The 18,454-nt window shown below is 50.3% G+C and overlaps 1 protein-coding gene across 4 annotated transcripts in view; it reads left to right on the forward strand.

The window, feature by feature from the left end:
- samd11 (sterile alpha motif domain containing 11) overlaps window positions 1-18,454 on the forward strand; it is a 121,752-nt gene that overhangs the window by 50,579 nt on the left and 52,719 nt on the right. For all 4 annotated transcript variants that reach the window (XM_088617196.1, XM_088617197.1, XM_088617194.1 and 1 more), the window contains one exon: window positions 13,674-13,849. In XM_088617196.1, the coding sequence (XP_088473322.1) occupies window positions 13,674-13,849 (176 nt within the window). The remainder of the gene's footprint in view (window positions 1-13,673; window positions 13,850-18,454) is intronic.

The following is an 18,454-nucleotide window of genomic DNA, read 5'->3' on the forward strand; positions in this document are numbered from 1 at the left end:
ACAGCCAATCCAAAAGTGTAACTAGTTGGCAGCAATGAGAATTATGTTGTGAGGTGAGAACCTAATACTGCCCACTAACAGACAGACCTCATTCCAGCTGTCAAGCATGGTGGTGGGAGTACCATGGTACTGTGGATGTGCAGTTGTGTCGGCAGTTTCTGGAGGAGAATGTGATGAATTTCATGAACTGCGTCCGTCTCGCAGCTCTGATGTTTGCCGAACACCGGAGCAGCGAGCCACCGGTGTTCGGGCGATGATTACAATCATAAATAAGTAAATGAGCTGTCACTATGGGGGAGGCCCTGCCTGTACTGCAGCACGAGATGCACAGTAATTGTGTCATTCTTGTGTCACATGCTGCCTCTGGCAAAGCCTCAGCAAATTCTAAAACTTCACCTCCACACAACATAACCTGCCTGCATAATATACAGACTTGTGATAATGTAAATAAATTCTGAATGACAGTGGTACAATGTATAAAAAATACTGATCATTATCCAGCCATCTCCATGCTTTCTTAAATCAGGATAATACAAGTTAAAAGACTATAGGTGTACCTTACTAGTTGAATATATTCATTACAGTGTTGAATATGTTGAACAGTGTCTGGTGCCTTTGGTTGGCTGAGCCTAAAAGCTGAATCACTTGTTACAAGGGAGTCGGGCTCAGAACGTGGGATTCATGTGAAGGCAATGATGAATTTATTATGCAATAAAAGCCCATTTTAGGAAACAGAAATGTGGTGAAGCCGTTTACAAAATTTGTGAGGCAGAGCATTACCGAAGTGTAAATAAGAAGCTCCGTCAGGGTGGGGGAAGTGGTGAGTGCAAAGCTCATACCGAATATTAGCTGCCTAATGACTCCTGAAACACTCAGGAGTGGCATTCTCGTTGCGCAGAGTCAAATCATTTTAAAATAATTCAAATGGGGGTAATTAGCCCTTGGGCAAGACAGCCCGCCGGCTGGCTTCTCTTGTTCCGCACACTGAGACACACACAGAGAGATACTGAGGCTTTGAAGGCCTGTTTTATACCATTACAAGAGCCTGTGTGGAAGCCACAGCTCCTCGTTGGGTACAGAAGCCTCCCGGACTGCTTGAAAACAAGCACAGGTGCCGTGAGCTTCAGCGTGCCACACCAGTCGTGCTTCTCTTTTCCTGAAAAGTCACAGTGACCAGTGAAAACACCCATCCGTCCGTTATTCCTGGCGCATCCCGCCTCTCTTGCGTGTTGCGAGTTTTGGCTTCCTGGGGTGTGGCAGTAATTGCTCTAATAATTGGATGTTTTTGATTTCCCCATGAAAGGTGATGGTTAACAATCAGGGGGCATCTATGAGTTCAAAAATGCGTCATCTTTACGACACTGCTGGGCGCAAAAGACGGGTCACTTGGCTGCTGTCCTGAGGTCACTATGAGTTGTACAATTGCAGGCCAGCTGGGCTGGCATTGTCCTTGCTCAGTACTGCTAGATGTACGAGAGGCCAGGCTGGAGGTGGGTGATGGCAGGGTTTGCTCCTGTCATTTTCTGTGGTTTTGATTGCTGGAGTGGAGTTCTGTCCTCCTTGGCTGGGTCCTTTCATGAACGTTTTAAAATGCAGGTTTGGAATAGAACAGGCACTTCTGGCTCTAAAAGGCTGCTGTGGAGCATTTTCACATTTAGTATGTGTTTGGTTAGAGACTACTTAAAACCTGCATGAAAAAAATAGTCGGAACTTAACCATTTTACTTCTGCGTAATGAATGCCTGTTGCTCTGTCCATCTCTGGTCAGGAAATGACAAAGAGAGCCCCATCAGCAGCTGTCGGGCTCTCACCTGTGCTGCACATCTGGAGTGTTAAGTGCATGCGGTTGTTAATTGTGAATAAATCAATCACGCTTTCCAGTTTGAGAGAGAGACACAGATAAGTGGGAGGCACTGAAATTTATTTTAAAAGCACACTGTTATTAAGTCTTACACAGCTTCCTCCGAGAGCAGAGTTCCTCTGGAACTGTTCCATCCTCTCTATGCGTCACTGAAAGCAGAAAAGATGGCAGTTTCTACTCAGCAGTGATTGTAAGACTTGAGAACCACCCTACATTCACGCTATGATTCCAACTACATTATGAACCACAGATAAAGCATACCAATATTTTGTACAGGTAGCTTTTGCATTTCAGCATTTCAGCATTCTAATTTTTTTTTCATTTTGAAACAGTTTGCCCCTGCGTTCCCCTTGCAGCACTTTCTAAAGATTAGTTCACCCCCCGTTTCTGCTTCTGGAGCCCTAATGAAAGCCTACTACCTCTTCCCGAATATTCTCTGCCTGACCAGTACAGATTCTCCCCTGAAACCCAGGAGAAATGCGCGTCCTTCTCCTTGTTATTTCAGCGGAAACCGGCTGAGGGAGAGAGGAAATCATGTTCTCCTCCGGGTTGTAAATACCCCTGCTATCTGGTGTCGTTGAAAGAGACAGCAGGTGAGAGGGCTTCCCTCGTTCATCTTGGGGTTTGGGTGGAAAAGAACCTGGCGGTTTGGTTGGTTACAAACTTCCAAGCAGCTCTCAAGTTGACGCGTTTTAAAAAGAATCGTGTTGTCGCTGAGGTAGAGTACGGGAATTGCTGTGCAGTTCGGCTGTCACGGCAGATTGTTAAATCCCTGTATCAATCAGGTATCCACCCTCTGATTGCTGGACTTTGCTGCAGCCCGTCTCTTAATTGGACCACTTGAAACAAGTAATTATCAAATGAAATAATTAAGCTGTTAATTCTTTTCTAGCAAGGTCCTGCAGTTGGGAAGGATTGGAAAGGGATGGATTGGGATTAGTGTTGTGCATTAATGTGCTTGAGACACGAAGCATCTGTGTAAAATTGTATAAAAAAAGGACAAATGGATTTGTAGAGCCTTTTATATCATTTGAGCTGTAAGCCTTGGCTTGTTAAATTTTATTAACTGTAGTAAGAGTGCAAGATATGTCCTTTGTCTAGTTTCATTATTTCTTATAACCATAAATTTTATATGTCCTATCATTTTAGCTGTAATTAATTTTCTGGAAGCAGGGCTCCTGTTGGATGTGTGCCGCACTATCCCTCAGTATCGAGCATCCTGCTTATTGATTCTCTGTTTTCTTCTTTGAGGTTTTTGTGTTTAAGAAGATGATGAGTTAAACGGCTCTTTGGGATGTGAGTCTTCCATTTTAAAAATAACCCCTGCCACGGCACCGTCGATATTCCTCTGTGTCCACACTCCTTGAACGCTTGCTTTTGTGAGGGGCCGTGCCCAGTGTGTGAAAGGGGCACAGTGTTCATACCCGCCAATGCGCTGTGCTTGATGGGCACACTCGCCGCTTGTTGGCTTGCGGCTAGCACGTTTCCCATTAGCATTTTAAGACACGTTTTAATAAGTCGCAGTCTTTGCAAAGCATGCCTCACAGCGTGCACACTGCCGGCCCCAGCCCAGGGCAGCCGGAGACGCCTGTCAGAGTTGGCTCTGGAGCCCCATGTGCTTTCTGGGAAATGCTCTGGGGGGGGGCACCGTGACGCCTGCTGCTCCGAGCTCCCGGGCCTGAGTACCCTATGCATTGGACCCCCCCCCCCCCCCCCACCCCAGGTCCCATCAGCCCCAAGGTGCTGATGCTGCGCTGCTATGGCAACCGCGGAATCTCTCCTCGGGACAGCCGTGGGCCCGCGGCAACAGCATCCTCTCGCTTATCTCTCCCTGCAGTCTGCTGCGCCTGTGAATTAAATGAAATTAGGCTAAATTAGAAAAGAAAACCCGGAAAATTCACAGCGGACTGACGCCATGCCTTTATTCAATCAGAACATGTCAGGCCCCCTCAGCTGGTGCACTGTGATGGAGATCAATGCGACCCAGTACCTCTCGTTGTGGGGGAAGCGTGCACCAACCACACTCGCTTACAGGAAACCTGACACATATAGGAAACGGACAGAATGCACCTCTCTAATGACAGTCAGTCAATAATTAAAATGCAGCTGGATGGTCACAACCCAGCGCTGTGTGGTCAAGAGTTCCCTCACAGTAACAACAGTAAGAATAATAATTGTGTAAGCTTTTTGGGAAGCAGTTCACAGAAGTTGTTTTCGGCGGGGCTCTGTAAAATAAAACCTATGTTGATAGGCAGGACAGCTTGGGCAGGCCCTTTGACACACAACCCTGCTGCCCAAAACAAACTGAGAAGGCAGAGCAGTGTATGACTGTATACATCTGCCCTACACTCTGCCTCACCAGGGTAAACTTAATGGATAGGGTACCACCCCAAAGAGGAACTTTTGCTGCACCGTAGAAAGTAATCAAATGATATAATCCATGTAAAAACATAACATAAAGTTTGGAAACAAGAGGAGACCATTCGATACCTGTAGCCCACTTGTCAGCTAGTAACTAATTGTAACTATGTGATCCGAGGGCTAGGACAGCGGTCTCTTGGTAGAAGCCAGGGCATCAGCTTCAGAAACACCCCGTTCTCGATTCTGAATGCCCTTCCCTGTAGTTTCTACTTGGGTCATCTGTTTCACAGATCCGGAAGAGATCCATCTGTCTTCCAGTGTCGTCGGTGCACTTTTATCAAGCCCCTCTCAGTTTGACACTAAAGAAACGCTTTTCCTTGAGCTTGTCAGAGTAGGACATTCCTTTAATCCCAGGAATGTATCCGGTTGCTCTTCACTGAAATGATTCCAGAGCAGTAGTATCTTCTATCTTGGTGTCCCAAATTGAGCACAGTATTCTAAATAAGGTCTTCAGGTTCTTTGGTGGAAGTACCGATTGAGTGTAGGTTGTTTGCCCAGTATTACATTTAAATCCTTGAATTTCCTGCTTTGCCACTTCTGCCTTGTTTGCACATCCTACTATTTTGGTATCACCTGCACATATAACTGGTCTCCTAACTACCCCAGAATCTAGATCGTGCAGTGGGCGAGAAGCCAACCACACAGCATCTCTGTCCAGTCAGCGCCTTCGTTGGTTTAACTGGTGACAAGCCGGGCCCGAACCGGCACGGAGGTGCTGGGTGGTGTGGCAGCAGTGTAGCTGAGCAGAGCGGAGTGGACCCGGCCGGCTGCACAGTCGCGCTGCAGCGGGAGACTCTACCGAGGTGACACGTTTGCTCCGTGCGGGCAGCAGTTAGTGCACTGAGATACTTCATAGGCAAAGGGGCGAGATACTCAGAAGAGGACCGTAGTTCACACCTACGCGGTGTGGAGGCACGTAATGGCTTTGGGGTCGCGCTTCTTGCGAACTCGCCCGAGGGGAGTTTGAGGCGTGCGGGGGGGGTGTCGGTGTGTCTGGCGTCTCTTGCATTTTTGGGCCACTCCGCGCTCACGTTTTCCACAACGCCTCCACCCCCTGCCCACCCTCGAAAAAGAAAAACATTCAGACCAGATGCGAATCGGGCTCTGTAGCGCCGCTACCGGGTCGCCTGACTGCGGGCTGGCCGATCTCAGAGGTCGCTCAGGCTGCGACCACACGCACACGTACGGACTCGGTTTCCTCCGAGTCGTGACAGAGAACAAACGCGCTCTGGCCTCTGATCGGGTTTTGAACGCCGCCGTCACAGTGCGGGGAGTTAACGCTTAACGTTGCCTTTTCAGTATCAGGCCGCTGACTTTTAGACGTTTTTTTTTGCATGAATATAATAAAAAAAGAAATTTGCAAACACCAGAAAGGCGCACGGCGCAGCCTTTTCCTGTCGCCTGCTTCCTTTTTTACTGTCTCTGTCTCACGCTCCTGCTGTCTCGTCGCTCTCCGGAGAAAGGCCCCCCTGTGGGTCACCCGCCCCCCGGCCTCTGACCCCCCCAGCGCGCTGGAGCTGTATCAGCCCGGCGGGGGGGGGGGGGAGGGGGTGTCGCGCCACTTCTCCCGCGGGGTTCAATTACTGGAATAAAGTTCCCTTGCAGGGGCCTAATTACAGTTTTTTTTCCTGTGCTCTGCCTTCGTCACCTATTCAGATTCCAGTTTACCTTGACCGGTATATCAGCCGTATCAGTGCGTTGACTCCCGATAGCGCTGCGCTAATCTTGAGCCGTGACAGCGCCGCGCCGCTCTCGGGCCATAGACAAACTGCCGGCCCCCACAAGCGGCCCCGTTTCTGCCTTTTCATACATTTACAGCGCGCTTTAGTGTGATCGTTAGCGCGCTGTTAGGAGGCGGTTAAAGAAGGGAGTGTGAAATACTGCCCTTTAATATAATAAAATACCTTAATTACTCTTCCGTGCACGCAAGCCCAGGTTTTAATAGCGCCGCTCATGTGAAATATGTTGCCCCCCAGCAGAGAGCAGATAAATGTTTATGGCTTTATTGTGGACGTGGGCATGTGGGGAAACGGGCGATGTAGGTTGTTTTGAATACGGTTCTGCGTAATTCAAGCGTCGGGCCCTAGTCTGCGTAGAAAAAAACAACGAAAGCAATTTTAAAGAGAAAACCGAGAACCGGGGGCCTATTTATTGTTGCGGATAAAACCCCCACACGCACACACAGATGTCATTCAGTCGTGCCTCGAGTGGCGCCCTCGTTTCTGTTTTTTTTAATTGCACCGCGCCGAGCAGAGCAGAGCAGCTCAGCGTGGCACCCGCCAACCCCCCCCCCCTCGCGCCAAGTCTGCCCGCCGTCCCGCCCACGCGCTCACACACGGAGAGGTTACGGCAGACAGGCGCGTGACTCATTAGGCATTCGTCCCCCGGGGAGAGCGCGTGCGAGGGCTCGGGCTCGGCAGCTGCGGGGATGTCACGGGCTGCTGCCGCTCGCTGCGCATGCGTGCCAGTCAGCCGCCGAGCCCCGTCACCTCCAGCGCCGGAGCGCGCCTCCACCTCGCCATGACCGCCTTCGTTTTGTATAGCGCCTTTATAGAAGGGCAGCAGCCAACAGCTACACAAGATATGCAGCTACACAAGGCGTGCACAGTGGGAGCAGGCGGTAAAAGAACAGAACCAGTGGAGTCAAGACCCTTCTAAAGAAATGAATGAATGGAAAATGCATGTGCAGTGTTCCCAGGCAAACACATCCTGCATCCCTCTGTTCTGTGTTGGAGGGATAAAAATACAGATCCAAACAGAAAGAAAGAGGTGCAGGCAAGTAATATTATTGTAGCCCCCTTGTCTGACTGTTGGCTAACTTGTTGTTTTTGTGGGGGGGGCGGCCTGAGATCTCTGTCCATGGGGGAGAGGAGCTGGAGCTAGACTCTCCTGCCTCCCCCCATGTCCCCCCATGACCAGCGAGTGTTTCGATCGGTGTTTTGACTCAGGTCGGGGGGGAGGTCACTGTGCAGTTCGCAGGTCGTCTGTCGAAGGCATCCTCCTGTACCCTTCCCAGCTCAGACTCGGCTCCCGTGGCCGGAGGGCCTGGGGGTGCTCCCCCAGACGGGAGGCCTCTCCCCCCCCCGCGCTGTCTTTGTGCAGCTCCCACCCCGCCCTGCAGGGGGCGCGGACCCGGGAGAGGGCTGGAGCTCGGCGGGCTCTGCCAGCGGTCAGTTACAGGGCGGCCGAGGCGCCGGTGGTCGACAAGAGCCCCCGGAGTGCCGCCGTCCCTCGACGCAGGCGACTGGCGGGGCCCGGCTCTGGGGCCGCAGGCCTGTAACGCTCCGACTCGTTCCCCTTCCCCGCAAGGCCCTCCCCCGTTTGTGTTGAGGGACAGACAGTCCAGGTGGCATCTTCCTTCACTGCCGCGCCGGGCCCTGTTCCGTTCTGTCCTGAAAGACAGGGAGACACCGGGGGAGTTGTTGTGAATTCTCTGCTCGAGAATCAGAAAACGGGCCGTCCCGGCGGTCAGTGAGATCTGTCTTTCCTCGCTTTTCGTCCCCGGAGAGCAGAGCTGTAACCCGACACGAAGATGCCGGTCAGCTCGTCCTCTTGACTCAGCACAACCCCCGCCCCCCCCCCCCGGCCCCCCACCTCTGTTCTTGCTGTGGCTTTTCTTGGCGAGGGCCCCCGTGCCCTGTGCGGCGATGTTGGACGGGCTGGGAGTGCATACTGGGTTCAGCACAGCTTCTGTAACGCGAGGCTGCCGCTGGACGACCTGGCGGTAAAGTGTTCTAATAAAACACATGCCCCCGTCGTAACGTGAAACCCGCGCAGTGGCCTACTTAGCGCGCCGGGTGCCTTCCACCCCGGGAGGCGGTGCGCGCTCCGTCGTTCGGTGTGTGGAGTTTTAACAGGACCGCAGTTTGTAAGCGGCGTGTGTGTGTGCGTCGTGTGTGTGTATGTGTGTGTGCGTGCGTGCGCTGGGGGGGGTGGGGGGGAGTGAGCTCCCTTATAAAAACAACCCAGGCTGAAGAGGTGGGCGGACTTCTTCACAGCTGTGCCGTTCTGTAGGAAAGTTGAAGTGCGTCTGTTTTTTTTTTTTTTTTTCGTTTTTCCATGGCCAGAGGAGGGTTTGACCACATGTTGAATCACGTCGCCGAGGTGCATGCGTGTGTGCGTGTGTGTGTGTGTGTGAGTGAAACGGGCAGGTGTGGGCTGCCACTTCTGTTTTTAATCTTCTGTTTTGGAGTACCTTCTCTCTGGTGGAAGTGTTGCCGGAAATAGCCGAGCCGCCTCCCCCAGTAATGCGTCAGTGAGAGTAAGGAAGGGGTGTGCGTGCGTGGGGAGGGGGGGGTTGTGGCTGTGTGGGTAGTCTCCCCACCACAAGATCTGTCAACAAGTCTCAAGGCTGGGAGCTGGGAGCTGGCTAGCCGGCTGCGCGGTCCGCTGTGGAAGATTCTCTGCCTCCTGCGCGTTTCCCACTCTGCTGCACGGACACACGGAGGGGCAGAGCCGGCGGTCTCGGTTAGTGGCGTCTCGTCCGAGGCCGTGCGTGGCCGCGCAGTCACCCGCTGCCTCGGGATCCTGGCGGAGCCGGGAGAGACAGGAAACGCCAGCGCTGCTGGGGGGGGGGTTTAGGGCCACCAGTGGGGCTCCGTCCCCTCTGCTGGCTCAGAGAGCCGAATCCGTCTTCCGGAAGACGGCAGAATGAGTCCTTGAGCCCCCTCCGGGAGCAGCACCCCTCCCTCCCCCTTCACAAGCACACACACACTCCCGTCCCTCCCCAGATCCGGGGGAGAGTGGGACATGCGCCGCGGAGTCGGAGCCTTTTAATCGTCTCCATCCGGCCCCTGATGAATTTGATTTAATTATCGTCAGATTAGACGCCCTCTCTTTCTGCCTTCGCCGGGGCGCTAAGCGCGCTGTGATCTCTTTTTTTTGGGTATTGAAGCCCTGCCAAGCGATGCGTTTTTCCCCGCCGTTCGAGCGTAACGCCGATGACACCGGTTAAACGAGAATCATGGTCTGGGGTTGCAGAGACCAGAGAGAAGCAGGGAGCTGTACATTGATTGAAAAGTGCGTAGGGTAGTCTGAGCCGTTAATTAAAAAGAAGTCCCATGTAGCACAGGAACCGTGTTTAAAAGTGAAAGAAGTATCAATGTTTAAGAACAAAATCTGTAAACCAGAACCCACAGCAGCAGCAAATGAATTTGTCCTGGTACCCCGAGTGGCCCGTTCCGTGTTTATCATTGCGAAATGCTTCGCGAGGAAGTTGCACATGGAGAATGGAGCAAGAGCAGCGAAGAAACGGGAGGAAATTGGAAAAGAAAAGTCCAAGGCTCCTGGCCTGGAGGTTGCCAGTTCTACGTCAGGGCTGTGTCACTCGCGGGCGCGGTTGGCGTGAGGCTCACCAGCGGGAGGAGTCGGTGCGAGGGAGCCGAGCTCACTGGAAAGAGGGTAGGAAGGCCTGCAGCAGGGCTCCTCGTGCTACTGGGCGCACTGTGCGAGAACAGCTACTCTCGGGAGCTCTGCCCTTGTAGTTTGTACTGCTCGCCACCAGTAATCGCCAAGATTTTTCATCCTTTTCTTTCTCGCCGGCAGTATCGCTGACAGTACCGTTTTGTGCCCGTTCAGGGTTTTTTTTGGGGGGGGACTGGGAAAAAACAGAGGGTTTGCAGATTTTTCTGCTTGGGCCTCGGTGGTTGAGTGGAAGAAACGGACGTGGCTGCAGCGCTCAGCGTGCGGGCCGGCGCGCCCAGGGAGGGCAGTCGGTCCTCCGGCGGGCACTCCAGCTGCCCTGCTGCCTGCTTGGATGGAAAGCTTGGCTGTACTGGGCCAGGGCGGGTGTGGTCTCTCCTCCTGAGCTGACTGGTGCTGTGGACAGCAGCAGCAGTTATTAGGGCTGAGCAGTTCAGGAAATCACAGGGGTGAGTGGAGAGGAAAGTAGTAAGTCGTCGGTTAAAAAGAAGAGGGTGTCTTTAGAGACGCCCCCTGCCAGCCCAGGGGTGAAATGAATGTGCTGCTGCAACTAAAACCTCAAATTAAGGACTTATTTATACCGTTGCGCGTTTAAGTTTTGCTCTCGGTACTGAAACCGATGTTGCAGTGGCGCTTTCTAGTGTGGCTTTTAGAGTTAAGCTCTCTGTAACTGGGGCAGCTTTGGAAAAAAAAAGGGTGTTTGGCTAACATGGGTGACAGCAGCCAGAGCTGAGGCCGGTGACTGGGCCCAGTGTGGACTCAGACCAACCCTGATCTTAAACCCCGATGCCCCCGGGAGCTGGGGAGGACTTCCTGTAAGGCCCCAAGGCCCAGTGCCTGTTTCAAGCAGCATGCTGTTAGCGGTCTGTGCTGTTACATCCCTCTCTCTCCACCTGGCTGTGGAAGGTGCACCTCCCAGCAGCTGGGCCTTGCGGTGATGATAACTCCGCCGCAGAAGAAATGAGTCTGTCTGCAGGGGCAGCATAGCATTTGCTTCCCATATGGAAGCTACAGTATATATGTATATTTGCCCAGTTTTATGCAGTGGTGGGTCTGCTGAAGACGCAGCTGTGGGGGCACTGCAGAAGCACGAGATCCAGAAGTAGAACAGCCCCCGAGGTCCTGAGCCACAGCTTTTTCCCCGTTTCGTAAAACTTTAACTAGGTTACTGTGCTGTGCATTCCTGGATACGCATTTTATTTAAAAGAAAAAAAAAAGTGCAACTTTTTAAATCTGCTGATAAATATGCGCCTTAATCTAATCATCCTCCGGGATTTTTCCCCTTTCCTTCGCTTTGTGGTTTTTTTTGTGTTAATGCCGCGAGGGAGCACCTGGAGGCTTTGTGCTTGTTTGTCTCCTGGTTGGTCGGCCCGGCCAGCCTCGTCATGCCGTCGCTCCGGGGAGGCCCTCGCAGGGGGCTCGGTTTAGGAAGAGAGAGATGGAAAGAATGGGGAGCAGGGAGCCTCCGAGCCGGGCCTGCATCCCGTTCTCCCTCTGTGCTTTCCCTGTTGGCGAGAGCCGATCCGGCCTGAGTTGACCTGCTCGGGTCACAGAGAGGGACACCCCAGCCTCTCCCAGCCTCAGGGGCACACGTCTCCTTTTTTCTTGTTCTTGCTTCTCGCCGGAGACAGGAAGCCGCGGAATAGGCATGCTGGAGCTGTGCAGAAGAATACCGGGATTGTGTGGCTCTTTCTCTCTCCTTGAACAGGCTCAGCATGTGCGCCTGGTTTTGTGTGGCTGTGCTGAACAGCCCCTTGTCTGTCTGCGTTACGCCCCAGGCGGCTCGGTCATCCCTCAGGAATCTCGCAGTCTTGTCCTCGGTGGGCTGGATTCTCCCCCTTTCCGCCCTCAGTCTCCCGCTGCAGCACTGACGCCTGCAGACATCGCTGTGCTGGCAGCTGTGTCGTTAATTACCTGCAGGAGCACATCTGGCGGACGGAAGTGTTTCCTTCTGTCACAGACGATCGTCCGGCAAGACCAAAAGCGATTTTTTGCGGGAGAAAACGGTGACAATGGGAGCTCTGGTTAATGTGGGACAGCAAACGAATTGTGCCCAGGCGGGAGAGGTACTTGTCCAGGCTGCAGACCCCTCCTCAGCAGGTGTCCAAAGCTCCATAACTTGCCTTGTGTCCCTCTGGTTTGTCCCTCGACGAAGATAGAAGTCAGCGTCACCACTCCGTATAATGAAAATAAACATGCAAATGTGAAAAAATAACGTGGATTCAAGTCTGTAGATCAGGTTCAGGGTTTTTGTTATGTGTGGTTTGCCGATAGCCGGCAAGGTAGCGAGGCAGTTAGTGCTCCGACTACATAGGTCCGGCTACCCAGTCCAGCCTCAGGCATGTGTGTGGAGCCCCCTAAGGTTTCTTTCCTGGCTTCCAAAGAATTTTGGCTTGGTTTAAGGGGACAATCCCAGATTTTCTCTTTCTCGCTGCCTTGTGTGAACATAGTCATGAGCACTCAGTCCCTCCTTGTGTCCTGTGTGTCATGATAAGCAACTTCCTGAACATGGACTCATCCCGTGTTGACCACAAAAAGAGTACATTAAAATAAGAAACCTGTCCGGCTGATTTTCATACTTATTTTAATTTACTTAAAACTGAAACCTCCCACTCCTGAGAGGAGCTGAAGTATGGACTGACCTTTAAGTCAGGAATAGCAGGCACTGAAGTTTCATTGTCTTGCAGTTAAGAATGTTTATAACTGAACTTGAATAGTGGAGGTGTTTGATATCAGCATGATCTGTTGTTTCCAAGGATCATGGTTAAGAGCAGTTTCTGAGTGGTTGTCATCTCTTTGTCCAGTACACCGTACTTCATGGAAGATTCATCTGTTCTTCGATTTCTTGTGTTTTCAGTTTAATGCATTCTTAACTTCTCGTTTGATCACAGATTTATGGAATGGACTTAATATTTTTTTGCAATTTTAAGGCACAGAGTCTCTGGGAGTGGACCTCTATTGAGGGTGTGTTGTTCATGGGTGGTTTTGATAATTAATTGATTCTTATTACTTTTATAATATACTGTCAGTTTTTCCTGCCTCTGCAGCCTAGCGATAGTTCTTGTAGCTCTCCCTGAACAGCAGTGAATGACTATAAATCATTTCAGGTCTAATGTGTCCCTTGTTGGTCATGCTTGGTAAGTAACTGTCTCAAAAGTACAATAAGGACCATAAAATGATTTTATTATATTGCTATAAATGTTTTTTTCTTCCACTTTTTTTCTGCATGGTTAATTCTGCTTGAGTACAAAGGCCCGTGTTTGAATTCCTTCTGAAGCTTGCTTAATAATTGTAATTTTATTTTTTTGTGGGGTTATAGAGTTGAGATTCTGCATTTTTATAATCTCTTTGCAGTGTTTCTGTTTGACAAATACATGCTGTTGAACTACTGCAGCACAGGTACTTCCATGTAGGCATTTTTTCCGCCCAAGATCACACTTTAACCTTTTGATTTTAAAGTTGTTTTTATATACCGTAAATGGTGGACGGTGTCTTCTTTATGTGTGAATTCCTGCTTAAGTTGCCATCTAGACTGGCACCTGCCCCATAGTACGAAAATGTTTAAATCATGAAACCTGAAATCTCTCATCCATCCATTCTCGAGTTCTTCCAGTTGAGGGTTGTGGGGGAGCCAGAGTCTATCCCAGCATGCAACCTGTGCAACACCAGTCCATTGCAGGACACACACACACACACTCACACCAGTTTTCCAAAAAGCCAGTTAACCTGCCAGCATGTCTTTGGACTGCCGGAGGAAACCCAGGGAGAACATGCAGACTCCACACAGATGGTACCCCAGGCACACAATTGAACCCAGGACCACAGCACTGCGAGGCAGCCACGCTAACAGCTGCACCGCCGTGCCTCGCTGTGAATCAAGTGCCTGTTTGAGTGCCTATACAGACAGCCCAGCTCTGGAATTACAGCGCTAAAACTCTGCGCCCTTGTTCTGTGCTCTGGTCTCTGTGCAGAACCGCGGGCGCCTGGCGGAGAAACGGACGATCCCCCTCCCCCCTACGCGCATCCCCAAGAAGGAGCTCGCCTCCCTGTTCAGCAGCGACGACAGCGAGGAGTGCGAGCAGGCCCATGGTGAGCGCGCCGACATAAAGCAGGAAGACGACCTCCACGTCAGTATAATGAAAAAGAGGTGAGCCCCCGGCGTCAGGAGGGCCCGGCGGCTGTCTGCCCCCGGCCCCACGACCGAGTCCGGGACGAGGCCCTTTGCTCAGTTCGCGTCTCGTCTATTTTTATCGCCGTTTCAAAGCCGCGCTGCTCTTTTTCCGTCTCAGGTGGTGTCAAATGAACGGGGGGAAGAAAAACACAGCTCTGAAGTCTAAATGAGGTTTTGCTTGTCAGACTTTCACTGCCTCGTTAAAAAAGAGGTCCAGGGTATTTCTGGAGTCTCTGGCGCAGAGATGCTACAGCGCTTGCACGTTGCAATAGGAGTCGCGATGCGTGAATAACAGAACGCGCTTGACGGAGTGGGGGGGAGATGGCACCGCTGTGAGCGAGGAGCCCCTTTGATCTGCTTCCTCTTAAACTCCCGTTCACCTCCGGTTTCTTCTTCAGAGTTCGGTGGCGCGGCTGGACACCGCCAGCTGTCAAAAGAGTACCGAACAGAAAGTCACATGCTGCTGGTTTAAACTGCTGTATCTGTGTTGTTGTTAAAGGCCGGGGTTAAAAAAAGAAAGCCATTTTAACACTTTTAAAACACAAGATGCACAATTATTTTAAAAGCACTAGCTGGTGATTCCACTATGCAGCCTGGAGCAGGAAGGCAAGCACAGCTGTTTCAGCACAAGGAGCACATTGTGTTGCATGGTTCTCTCTACCTCTCAGCTTTTAAGGAGAGGCAGTTTTGGCCTGCTGCTTGTTTCTATTCTTAGCACATATGAAGGTGCATTTCCTGTTTCCTATATATGCAGTTCGCTGTTCACTTTGATATGCCGAGCATGGCATAGTGTTCCCCAGGCAGAAAGAAGGGAAGTAAGGGGAAAAGAATATATTCAGTTCTGTTCTGACAGGAAGGGTGTAACACCTTATTGGTTCCCCTGTACTCTTCCTGGCAGTTTCTTTGCAGGACCAGTTGTTTGAACGCAGCACATAGCAATCTAAAGAAGAGTGCCAAAGCCAAGGCCGAGCTCGTTCTGAACTGTGCAGGAAGTGGGACACAAAGTGGGAAGTTTAGGTACAGGGGGCGCAAAGCAGCTCTTCGGAGTAGCTGCATTGCTACTGGCAGTCCAGACATACCAGAGCTTCTGAGAAAGCCACCAACCTGTAATTTACCAGAGGGCCACCAGTGATGGTGTGCACTTCTTTCGCAGAACTGTAGGCTCAGTGTGTCATTGAATTACTCACAGCCAGTCAAGCTGATGCATTTCTCGTAAAGATGACAGAGAGCCGAAGGCTTCAGAGACGACAGAGGATAGTCTCAAGTAAAAACACATGACTGAAATGTGAAATAATTGCTACAGTTATTGCTTATTATTTTAAAGCAAATTAATTTAAATTAATGTATTCGATTCCTATAATTGTCATTAACTACTTGGAAGTAGGAGTCTGACTCAGTCAAAACAAAGGTGTAAAAAACGAAATTCAGAATTCTGCCAATTCATTTCAGGCGCTCGTGGTTTTGTTCTCTTTAAGAGGGATCTTTTGGTGTGTGGGTTTCGCCTACATCTCTTCTGAGTATTTAAACATAACCCTGTCTGTTCCTGACACGGACAGCGCTCCGCCTAATCGCTGGAGAAGGAAAACATTTCAGTTACCCTTCCAGTAACCCTGGTAGAGTTTGTGATTAAAGACATTTGTTTGTTTAAAAATGGAAAGAAACAGTATGCATTCATGTTGTATGACAGACTGAACATTTAATTCCACAAGGAATCTCCTTCTCTTTTTTTCTCCTTTACCTAAGTGGTGTTCCCCATTGATTTCAGTTTGGGATTCCCTGATTCTTTAGAAGCTAAACAACAAGAGCTCATTGTGCGCTTCTGACAAATCGCCATGTGGCTCCTCTAGGCCTTTGCAGGCTGGTTCACTGTTGATAGCTCCACCACAATATAGGACGTGGGCGTTGTTGACTTTTTGATTGACATTTAAGACCAGAAACCTTTCCTCGATTTTCAAGACTGGTAATCAGAGGAGTAGTAATAATGAAACAAAAAACATGCAGCCACAGCCAGAAATGTAATGTCAAATAAGGCCCAGTAAATCAAGCCTGGTTGCTGCAGAAGATCTGGGTGTGACAGCATGAGAGATGGCCGTAGCCCGCCTTTTTGAGTGCACACATCGGGCAGTGATGGGGAGATTGTTAAGGTGCTCAAAGGGGAGAAAAAACAACACAGCCTGCTAACCAGCCAGAAAGCCACTGCCGGCCGTGCTCTGGCTCGCCGAGCCCTGCGAACACGAAAGGGAAGCCCCCCATTTCAGAGAGCCACTCTCCTCTCCTGCGGGGGGGGGTGCTCACCCGCCAGTTTGTGCAGACTCCTGAAAATGACTTCTAGGATATGGTAATGAGCATTTAATTAGATTTATCTGCATGATTCGAAGCCCTCAGCTTCGGGTCCTGCGTGCGCTGCATACGCCGGAGCTGGTGAGAGTCCTGTGGAAAAGACCAGTTTGATCACTAATTGACAAACACTCCAGACGCTGGAGGGAACACACACGAGGCCACGGAGGGGATCGCCAGTCTCTCCCTGTTCTCTGCACTTACTGCATGCAGTTGTCTCCCCCTCGTTTCCTCTTCCCTCTCTCAAGCGGTCCGCAACGTACGCAGTGTGGTTTTGTGGTGGTGTGCGCTTCATGGATAACAGCCAAGCCAATCCCCCGGGATAAATTCATCCACTGGGGAGGAAAAAACAAGGTTGCATGTGGCTGGGCTGGGCTGTGGCCCTTCCACATTTAATGAAAAAGAGAAAGACGGGCTTAGCGCTGGCCTTTATTTTTTCGTTTGTATTCCTTTCCGTCTTATATTAGACGGGCTGCAGGCCAGCCGAAAGGTTTTTTTCCCCGCTTCCTGCGGGAGCAGTCCCGCGCTGGGGGGGTCGGACAGCCTGTCAGCGCTGTCGGTGCTCTGATCTTCCTGTGCAGGTGGGCGTCCCGGTTACGGGGTGAGCCCAGGGATTGCATTGCTCGCCAGGCGCACACCCAGGACAATTAACGGCGTATGTTGAACATTGGATAGCTGCAGCGGATAGACGGGATTAAGGCATCTGAAAGTGTGTGACCTTCTCTTCCAAAACCAGACTGGGGTTTAATTTATCGATTTCTCGGGAGAGGTTTAAAGGAGTGCTAGCCAACATTTGCGTGTTGCTGCTGGGTTTATTTGTTCCGTACTTTTGCAGAAATGGCCTTAAAGAAAGTCAGGGTGCATTCAGGACATCTGTGCCACAGTCAACTCCCCCCCCCCCCTTGGTTTAGAAGAGCTGGGGTTTGGGAGAGATGTTGTGTAGCGTTGGGTACGATCTGTGTCGTAGAGTTGATGTATGTATGCATGCTGGATGCAGGCCAGGACCACAGGAAGCCTCACTTGATTTAATGAGGATTGTGCGTCGGTCGGAAAGGGAAATAGCTACTTACTCGTTAGCAGTAGCACAAGATTAAGATGACAAACACCATCACAACAGGCTGTCTGTTTTCGGATCCAGCGCCTTGCAGACTTTTCAGTGCGAGTGGGAAGTCGGCTAATTGAGCAGATCTTTTCCTACACGTTGTTAAAATGGAAGACTGTGTTACTCATCAGCTGCTGAAGAGCATGGGAAAGAAAGACTTAACTAAATGCTGTCCAGAGCTCAAGGTTGTTGTTTTTTATCATTGTCTGCCCAGCCTCTGTCCCATTTAAGCGTCAGATTTCCAGCAAGGAGATATGTGCTGGTGGCTCTTGATATCTTTCTTCTAATTTGATATTTAACAAGAGTTTTCTTTCCAAAAGTACAATTAGCGAATAAACAGGATATTTCTTCAGTCTTTCAAGCTAGAAATTCTGTATATGGAGTGGAGTTGTCTCTGTACAGCACATCTGAGTTGTCTTTGATAAGGGCTATTGTTTTTATCCTTAATTTATTTGCACATGTATAGTAAAATATTTAATTGCAGGTATTTCAGGTTGACTCACAACTACATAACAGTGATGAATCTGCACCAGAATAAATGTAATACTTTAAAGGGATTTTAAAACACTCTGGGGTTTTGCTTAACATAGCAGTGCTTGTCCTGGATAGCAATCAGCTTTGTCAACTAATGAAAGGAAGCCTGCCTGCCTGTCAGCGTGTCGTCTTTCCTGTTTTAAAACTTAAGGAAGCCGTCAACCTTAAACGCAGACATTTCAATCCGAGTGTAACACGTTCGAAAGGAGTTTTATAGATCGAGCTGGTAGAATGAATCTGCTTTTAAGCTGTTACTGAGTTCACCTTTAGTGTCCCCTGTATACAGTGTGTAGTTTGCCAAATGGAAAATGCATAAATCAGTAAGCTGTTGTGTAGTTAAAACTGAGGCAATCTTGGCTGTTCCAGCGATTTTTAAAAACTTCGTTGTAGACCTGGGTGTCTGGACAAGAGTGCTTTTCAAATCCTTTTGCATGAGAGCAAGTTATGCGCTTGATTTTCTGAACCTAAGCTTTGGATGTTTCAAGACGCAAAGTAATCCAACGACACACTGTAAGTATAGAAGAGAGGAATAAAAGTTGTTTCTCTCATTCAGACGTGTTTTTGGAATTTTATCAGCGGTTGCGTGAATTTGGAGCACTTTTTTCCTG

Source organism: Lepisosteus platostomus, chromosome 23 (assembly GCF_059453375.1).
Source record: "Lepisosteus platostomus isolate fLepPlt1 chromosome 23, fLepPlt1.hap1, whole genome shotgun sequence".
Taxonomy (NCBI): domain Eukaryota; kingdom Metazoa; phylum Chordata; class Actinopteri; order Semionotiformes; family Lepisosteidae; genus Lepisosteus; species Lepisosteus platostomus.